The sequence below is a fragment of the Vombatus ursinus genome, unplaced genomic scaffold (genome assembly GCF_900497805.2).
Source record: "Vombatus ursinus unplaced genomic scaffold, bare-nosed wombat genome assembly UNPS02014770.1, whole genome shotgun sequence".
Lineage (NCBI taxonomy): Eukaryota > Metazoa > Chordata > Mammalia > Diprotodontia > Vombatidae > Vombatus > Vombatus ursinus.
In genome coordinates, this window is record NW_020954548.1 from 1,366,559 (window position 1) to 1,375,814 (window position 9,256).

The window sequence follows — 9,256 nt, forward strand, 5'->3', positions numbered from 1 at the left end:
TCTTATAAAAAACAAAAGATAGCAATAAAAACTTAATGAAAAAGTACATTTTCTTTTCTTGTCGTCAAGACTATATTGGGAAATTTTATACATCTGACTACCACCATAAAACCTCACATTTCCACAGCACTTTGCTACTTCCTTTACAATATCCTTATGAGACAGGAAGTATTATTATGCTTATTTTATAGGTGGCAAACTAAGGCTCAAAGAAGAGACCCAATTTGCCTCTGGTCACTTATTCACATTAATAAACAGCATAGCTAGGTAACAAACTCAGATTTTGTGGCTCTGAATACAGTGCTCTATTATACTATTCAAATTCATTTATTTAAATTACATAGTCATGAAATAATTTAATTTTTTAATAACTCATTTAAAAATATGAACCAACAACTATGGTGAGGTAGGTACTACTATGATCCGCATTTTATAGTTGAAGAAACTGAGGCAGAGGTTAAGTGACTTGCTCAGAGTCACACAGCTAGCATGTGTCTAAGGTAAGATTTGACCTTAGGCCCAGTACTCTATCCACTACACCATCTGAGGCATCATGATGTAATAACACAAAAAGCTCTCTGACTCTTGACAGCTGTGCGATCTCAGTCAAATTTTCTCCTCTGAAAAATGGGAATAATAATTAATACTATTTACTTAAAGAGTTGAGTAGATTAAATGAGATAATTGATAATTGTTAATGAGATAATTGATAACACTTTTAAATCTTAAACCCACATATAAGTGAAAGTTAATATTAATCCCTCTTAAAAGACATGTTGTACACAGTAACAGCAATATTGTTCAAAGAATAACTGTGAAGGACTAAGTTGTTCTGAGTATTACAAATATGCAAATCAACAACAAAGGAAGGAAGATGCTGTCCACCTCCAGAGCAAGAACTGATAAACAGAAATATGCATAGTATGGTTTTATACACACACATGTATCGGTGTCAAACGGTGGCCTTCTCTAACAAAACAACAATGTGAACATTTCTTCACACAGACCTTTCCAGAACATCAGACTAGGGATGAAAACCTAACAAGTAAAAATAAGTAGTGTTTTTATTGTTCTGATTTAGGTAGTCCCTAAGTTGAGACTACTCTCAGTATTTACTGAAAGGCTGCAAGTATTTTTCTACTAACCATATATACTACAGAGAACATCTCCCAGGGCATTACAACGGAGCTAATGAGAGTGCCCATGGTTCACAACGGGACAAAGAATTCCAGTTTTTGATCAATCAGGTTCACAGCAGTTCTCTTTATATAGTCGTCTTTGAACAAAGTAGCAAACTCAGAACTTCCGTATCAAGAATATTTAAAAGGCATCTAACATACAAATAACATCCCACAGCTCTTAATGGCAACTGCAAAAGTTGCTGCTAGGGATCTATATTTTTAAAGACACATCAACTTTGGCACACGTTTCACAGTTCTACAATGAACTGAACAACAAGAGAAAAACGAAGACATTCCAAATATTTTAGAGTTGGTTTTTTGCCAAGACTAAGCAGCTCCATCCTGGAAGCGGAAGCAATCACTTGCAATCTTCCATACTGAGTTGTTGGGTGTGGCTTGTGCTGTCAACAGGAAGTTCTGGTTGAAATAGCGCTGTTTATTTCCATCAAACTTCACAGTCCCGCAGGTCACCACGAGGATAGTGGTTTGGCTCTGAGTAGCTTGCTCATGAACAGGCTGGCAATCCAACACGCTGACATGGAACTCACTGGAAGGCAACATCTCAAAAAACTCATTCAGGGCATCCTGTCCAGAAATAGCATTTCCATTCCAAATCAAAGTGGCGCTGTTCAGGTATAATCTAGTCAGCACCCTTCTCCTTTTATCAATGGTGTCATAGTAAATATTGACAAATTCTTCAGCAGCTCTACAAGCCTGGTCCACGTGAGTCTTAAAATCCACAGATGATGCCATTGCCATTTCCACTTCCCAGTGAACAGTTTCCAGTAAGGTCCAGAACGACCTACCTCCAGGCACGGGAGCAATCAGGTGGTTCAAAAAGTGCAGGAGTTTCAAAGAGGCCTAATTCCTATTACACTACTTTAAATTTAGGTAGACAAGGGGAAGCAGGGAGATGGAAAAGATGGAAATCCCCATCTGCAACATTAAAAAAAAATACATTCATTTCTGTCCCTTCTTCCCACTCCTTTGCAAACCTACCAAATTCGTAAGTTGCATTTAAAATGAGGAGTACAAGTCCTACAATTAAAGCCAGATACAATTACCAAGGTTCACAATTTAAACAATAGATTTTTCAGGCTACATTATCTCAACCTGACACAACTTAAGATGGAGAGCCATAAGGACAGTACCTAGGCATTTTCACATTAAAGACAATTATCAGGGAAAAAAATTCCTGAGGGGTAAGGGGCTACATGATCAGAGCCTTCTGGCTCTGACATGACTCTTCTTTTAGTTTTCACATTCTATAACAGTAAGAGCTGACAAATATAGCACTTAAAGATTTACAGTGTTTTTTACATATATTATCTCACTTGATCCTTACAACCCAGCATGGTAGGTACTCTTACTACCTCCATTTAACAAATTAGGAAACTGAGGTCAAAAGAAGTTGAGTAACTTAAGAGTCATGTAGTTAGTAAACACCTGAGACAGAGTTTGATTCCAAGTCTTTATAACTCCAAGTCCAGCACTCTGAAAGAACACTGAATTTAGAGTTATACAGTATTTTGTAGGTTTTGTTTTAACCATATATTATCTCACTTGAGTCTCACAACCCTGTGAGGTAGATGCTGTTATTCCTCCCATTTTACAAATGAGGAAACTGAGTTTGTGTGAATTACTTAAGAGTCATGCAGCTAATAAGCTAAACACCTGAGGCAGAATTTGAATCCAGGTCTTTCTGACTCCCAGGCTCAGCAATCCCAGGTGACTAGATCCTTGGAGAAGTACCAAATCAGTTAACATATGTAAAATACTTTGCAAACTTGAAAGTGCAGTGTAAATGCTAGCTAATATAAGTCATTTCCTAAGCCCCAGTTTCCTTACTGGAAAAATAAAAAAAACCTGCATTGCCAATCACATGGATTATTGGAAAAATCAAATAAAGTAATATGTAAGGTTTGTTGTATCCATGTGGTACTATACAGTGAGCTGCAATTCTAACCACTTAATATAAGGAAATGAGCATGAATTAAAAGGATGTAGCTTTGGGCTCTTTGACCACAAGGGTTCCCCCAGGAATAAGAAAGTTTCTCAACATATACCTGAGAGCTAAGCAGTGGCTCTTATACCACTGATGATGCTCTGGTAAATAGACTAACAGGTTGCCCACCAATGACACAAACATTCTAATCACTTGCCTAGAATGACAAGAAAATGGAAAGTAAGTTCATTTATCCCATCCAAAAGTATTTATTCACAATCCTCAGAAACAAAGCTTCAGAGCACTAAGCTAGGTCTTATATCAGATGGATTAAGACTCAATCTCCAAGAATCTCCAAGTCTCCAAGAATCTCCAAGTCTCCAAGAATCCCCAAAGAGGTGAAGTCATAAAACACTAAAATGCCAACACTGAAAGGATCTTATAATACAGATCATAACGATAACAACTCAATTTACTTCATGTTTGCAAAGCACTTATCTCACAACCACCATGAGAGTGCAATTTTCTTTTTACAAAAAAGAAAATTGAAGTTCAGAGAGGTGAACTGAATGCCCATTTCAGAGTGTCAGAGTCTTCATCTGAACTTAAAAGCAGGAAGGGATCTTAGAACACAGATTGTTGCAACACAGAATTTAATTCAATTCAAGCATAAAGTTCCAATTACGAACAAGGCACTATGCTAGGTCCTGGAGATACAAAGACAGAAATAAAATAATCTCTGCTGTCACAGAGCTTACATTAATAAAATATAAGAGCTGTAAGAAGCCTTAGAAGAAAAAAATGTTAGAACAAAAAATCAAATATCAAAGCTAGTCTCTATCTTAGAGATTACTTAGGTCAATCCTTTCATTTTTACAAACCTAGACTCAGAGAGATTAAATCATTTGCCTGAGGTCACACATCCAACAAAAGGAAAAACCAGGACTAGAACCCAGGACTTGCAAGCTAACCTGCTTTCCAATACAACAAAATGCCTACTCAAAGTCTCTACCATACTCTCGACATCATCCCCTTTCACCTTTCCCACTATAGTCGTGTTCATAAAATAGAAAGTTATAAAAAGATGTCAAATTCAACTCAGTATTAATAACCTTTGGACAGACTAGACTTCAGGTGTCCCAGTGGCACCAGTGAAGTTCAGCGCACTCCCACAGGAAGCTGTGCAAGCTAGAGGTAAGTGTGCTGAGTGGATAAGCAGACCAAATAATCTCCAGGGACAGTCTTTCAAATATAGGCCAGGCCAACAGCTATGAACATGCAAATTTCACTAACGGAGTTGCTCAAATCATAGACTAACAAAAAGACAGAAGGTGGCTGCTCTTAGCCCACAATCGAATGGAAGCAGGATAAAATACCTTACAGAGATTATATACCGTCTATCTTATCTGCAACCTCAAATGTAAGCAGGAAATACTATAGGAGTGTAAAAAGTATCACACTTTTTGGTTCATATCCCAGTTCCACAACTTAATAGTGTCACCCTGGCCTAGTCACTTTCCTACAGTGGTTCTCAGTTTCCCAATATGTAAAATGGGGATAAAAACAACTGAAATGCCTACCTTATATATTTGTTCAAATAAAAGTGAATAATGCATGCAAAATATTTTGTAAACATAAGGCACTAAGGAAATATTTGCTATAATTACTTTTTTTCTAGTGAAACTAGATCTCTAGGCTTCTTACCCTTCTCCAGATTCCTCTCGGAAGACAGAAGTTAAGGCCAGTGACACCAGAAACCACAATTTTTTTCCACAAATAGGAAATGCCGTGGCCTCAAACACCAAGACAAGTAGGCCTTTACCCCCAAAACAGGCTTAGCAACATTTCTGAAATTGTCAGGAGCTGAACTATAATCAAATCCATCTATAGTCAAGTTTATTAAGCCAGAGGCTGTGCAGAGACCTGAGTTCTGGACCTAATCAGTTCCCTAGGTCACAATACACAAATTACATTCCCTCTTTGGTCCTCCTTTTTCCCACCTGTCAAATACCCATCCCAGTTCAAATACAGGCAGCTCTTTTCCCCAATATCTGGTTTGTATAAAACACAAGTGAAGCCTATAACTGGCATTATTTTTAAGTGCATATCTATGTGAATTTTTCCTTTCAAAGATATCTTTTTTTTTAATCTCATTTTAGGAATATAGACTCATTAAGAGGAGTCTTATTATTACCTAGCCATTACGGTAATGTGTGTACTATCTACCTCACAGGGCTCCTGTGAAGAAAGCATTTGGTAAATTATAAAATGCTATTTATGTGTAAACTATAATAATAGTTTATTATTCAGTCAAATAAGGTATAATCTCTCCCTCAACTGCACCTATTATATGTTTATGTTATTTAAATCTATAGAATATTTATCTGTGTGAATATCTTATATCCCCATACTAGACTTTTCTCTTGTATGCATTATCCTTAATGCATGTTTGTTGTAATCATTCTTACGTTCAACCAATAAATTCATGAATAAATGAATGAATCTCTACTGGCCTAGGGGTCAGACAATGGTAATATCCTATAGATCGAAGATCATCTGAGATCAGTTGGTCTAATCTCCTCATTTTACAGAGAAGAAAACTGAGGTACAAAGAGGGGAAATACCTTGAGCAGTGCCCATTTGCCCAGCTCCAGTTCTGGGATCATGCCATGTCTCACTTAACAAAGGGCAAAGACCCAATTCTTGGGCTTTCTTGTGTGTAGGAAAGGGAACTTAAAAAAAAAAAGGTTAAAGATAATTTCTGGTCATCCTAAATCTGTACTTTGTTGCATTGATTGTACAAACCTTTATCTGGTTAGTTGTTTGCTAGGCACATTCTGCAAATATTTTGTGTTACCTGTGCAGTGAGGCTGAAAGTCAGAACATTCTCCTACTGACTAGCAAGTCACTTCTCTGGGCATCTTTCTTTCTCTATAAATATGTGTTGTATGAGGTATCGTCCTGTGACCATACTCCAAAGTTCTTTCACACTCTGAATTTTTGTGATTCTAAAGTTGACAAAAGAAACCGCTCTATCATCTACATAGGAAAAATAGGACCAAGAAGAGAAAACAAATAGCACCAATGAACCCAATCCCAAAGCTAGAAAAACAGTCAGGAGATGTGGGTTCTAATCCAGACTCTCTTACTTAATAACTGTTTAAACCTGACCAAGTCAAAATCCATCTTGGCCTGTTTTTCTTCATTTGCAGGATGTGTGTGGGACTAAATGATCCCTAAGATCTCTTCAAGGTTCAAATATATGATCTCTGTCCAAAGACATACAAGGTTAAGGCCAAGTCTAGAATCCAGGTCTCAATTTATGACCTCTAACGAGCTCTTGTGCATGTTTCATGAGTTTAGGCCAAGGCTTTTCCTAACCCCACTCACCTGAGCCATCCTGAAAGCTGGCATTCGCTTCCTAAACATGCAGGGGTGGGAAGATGGCAGAAGAGCAACCAGGTCTAGGCAAGTCAAGGGCACATGGTAATGCTGGAGAAGACAGTGCAGGCATCCAACTGTTGGCCAGCACCTGTAGGAAAAACAGACACTGGAGAACTTAGGATAGAGGCCAATAGGCTGTAGAGTCACAGGAGGAGTGGTTGTAGCCTGTCTTAATCTGTGAAAAACAGTAATAATTCACATTACTATACCACCCAAAAGGTGACAAAACATTTCATTATCACACCACCACTGTGGAATGGATTCAAGAATTATCACCTCCATTATCTAGAGCGGTGGTTCTTAATATGGAGTCCATGAACTTGTTTGCTGTTGGGTTTTTTTTTTTAAACATATATGATAACTGTCAACATAACTGGTTTCTTCATAATCTTGGTACTTTATTCTATGCATTTAAAAACATTGTTCTGAAAAGGGCTCCACAGACTTCACCACACTGCCAAAGGAGTCCAAGACAACACAAAAAGTTAAGATCACTTGACCTAGAGGGAGAAACTGAGTCTCAAAGTGAAGTGACTCGCCCATTGTTACACAGCTAAAAGAGCTAGGCTTAGAAATCCCGGGCTTTTTGACTCCAAGTCCGTGTGTAAACTGTAAAATACTGTCTGAATGAGTAAGAGAATTTCTTTGAAGAGGAAGCCACAGAAGAGATGAATTAGATTGTGGAGAGAAAGCCCGGGGGAGGGAGGGAAGAGTAGGGGAAATTTTTCAGTAGAAACGTAGGTGGGGGAGGGGAAGAAAGGGTGATATACAGAAGAAAAAAATTTGTTGAGGGAGGGGGTCTGATTCCCGGGGAGAAACTTTGGGTGGGGAAGAGGTCAGTGAGAAGAGAGACAAGGAAGATTTAAGAGAATAGGCCACTGAAGGTAGCTGGCCGGATAAGAAGAAATGAAACCTTGCCGGGAGCCTTGGCCAGTGTTGGGGGGTTGCGCGGGAAGGGGCAGCCATTCGAGCAGGGAAGGGAGGGGAACGGCGGGAACGCAGGGATAGAGGCCTTGGACTTCTGGAAGGGGAGGAGGCCTTGGAGGCACGAAAGAGAAGGGGAGGGAGGAAGCATGGCGAGAGGTGGGGAGGGGAGAGGCGATACTGGGGGGGGAGACAGGGAGAAGAAAGAAAGGGGAGGGGGTGACGGAAGGGGCTGAGGAATGAAGGGGCCGGTCCTAGACAGGAGGGGGGCGTCCTGGGAGGGGGAGGGAGAACCTTAGAGGCGGGCGTCTGCTCTCTAGGGGTTAGGCCTCTTACCCCGGAAGGAGGAGGAGAAGTGAGCGGATGTGTCCCCTCCAGGGAACTCGGAGCTCGAGCCAGAGAAGAAGCCGGAGCCGGATCTGGACCAGGACCCGAGCTCTAGACGCGAAGCCCCGCCCCCTCGGCTCACGTCCCACCAATCGCTGTGCGGCGTCGGATTCGGGCGTCCTCCGGGGGGGCGGAGTCACGTCCCCTAAGCCCTGCCCCCCGGAGGACTAGAGGCGGGGGAGGGGGGAAAGCTTACTTCCAGCTGGGGGAGGATACCGGAAGGATCCTTTGGATGCTCTCCCTTAACCCCCTGAGGTAAGGCAGTGCAGGGATGGTCACTCTGGGTTCATAAATGGAGGAAAGTAAGGCCCTCGAAAAATAAAGTGCCCAAGGTCACAGGGGAATTTGCGGCCTCGAGGCCATGTGTGGCCTTCTAGGTCCTTGAGTGCGGCCATTTGACTGAATCCAAACTTCACAGAGCAAACCCCCAATCAAAGGATTTGTTCTGTGAAGTTTGGATTCAGTCAGATGGCCGCACTTGAAGACCTAGAAGGCCGCAGGTTCCCCACTCCTGCTAGATAAGCTTCTGGAGGGCAGACTCACTACCCTTAAAATCTAGGTGTTTTCAAAGCAATAAGCCCTTTTTGAGGAAAATGATAATGATGACAAATAAAGACATACATATATATCTGTCTGTCTGTGTCTATATCTGTCCATACACACACACACACACACACACACACACACACACCTCTCTTGCTTTTCTGTCTTCCTGGTGGATTAGATACTAGCAACAGAATAAATGGAAGCTCCTTGAGGGCAGGGACTGATTTATTTTTTACTTTTCCTCCCACCAGGGCCTAGGACTGTGTGTACCTGATGTATACATAGCAAGTGATTGATACAGGTTTGTTGAATTGAATCAATTTGAATTAAATGCCCAAAAAGTCCAACACATCTTGGTATCAGTATCCACATTACAGGAGAACCCTGTATTGAGTATTTGAGCTGTCACTCATTATGTGACCTTGAGCACATCACTTAATATCCTTGGTCTTCCATGTTTTTCATCTGTGAAGTGAGGGCTCTGGACTAAGTGATTCTTGAGGTCTTTTTTTTTTTTAACCCTCTGACATTCTATGATTATTGTGGCCTGTGTGAAAGTTTCAAGTATATCTTTTGCTGAAGAGATGAATGTTTAACTATAACACAAATATCTTTAAAGTGACACCTGTTTTTTCCATATTTTATAGTAGCTATGAAACCAGGGATGTATTCTTGTGGAGGAAATTTCCTAATAGAGGCTTTTAACTGTACTTAAACATAGTCTCTTTCACAGAGCAGATGCACAATAAATATTTATTGACTGAATGTTGATGAAGGAAGGGGTTAAATATGTGGCTTCCCCAGTAGCATGCTGGAAGTGGTAGTATAT

The 9,256-nt window shown here is 40.3% G+C and overlaps 2 protein-coding genes across 2 annotated transcripts in view; both read right to left on the bottom strand.

The window, feature by feature from the left end:
* The window catches only part of LOC114043719 (DNA-3-methyladenine glycosylase-like), a 66,032-nt gene extending 59,437 nt beyond the window's left edge, over nucleotides 1-6,595 (bottom strand). Inside the window, exon 1 of the mRNA XM_027862829.1 lies at nucleotides 6,517-6,595. Within this exon, the coding sequence (XP_027718630.1) occupies nucleotides 6,517-6,555 (39 nt within the window). The 5' untranslated portion in view covers nucleotides 6,556-6,595. The remainder of the gene's footprint in view (nucleotides 1-6,516) is intronic.
* On the bottom strand, nucleotides 469-6,603 carry LOC114043721 (NTF2-related export protein 2). Its single transcript, XM_027862831.1, has 2 exons — nucleotides 6,517-6,603; nucleotides 469-2,117 (listed from the first exon to the last, which is right to left on the bottom strand). Exon 2 carries the CDS (start codon nucleotides 1,938-1,940, stop codon nucleotides 1,509-1,511), a length of 432 nt encoding a protein of 143 aa, XP_027718632.1. The 5' UTR covers nucleotides 1,941-2,117; nucleotides 6,517-6,603; the 3' UTR covers nucleotides 469-1,508.
* Nucleotides 6,604-9,256: the final 2,653 nt, after the last annotated feature.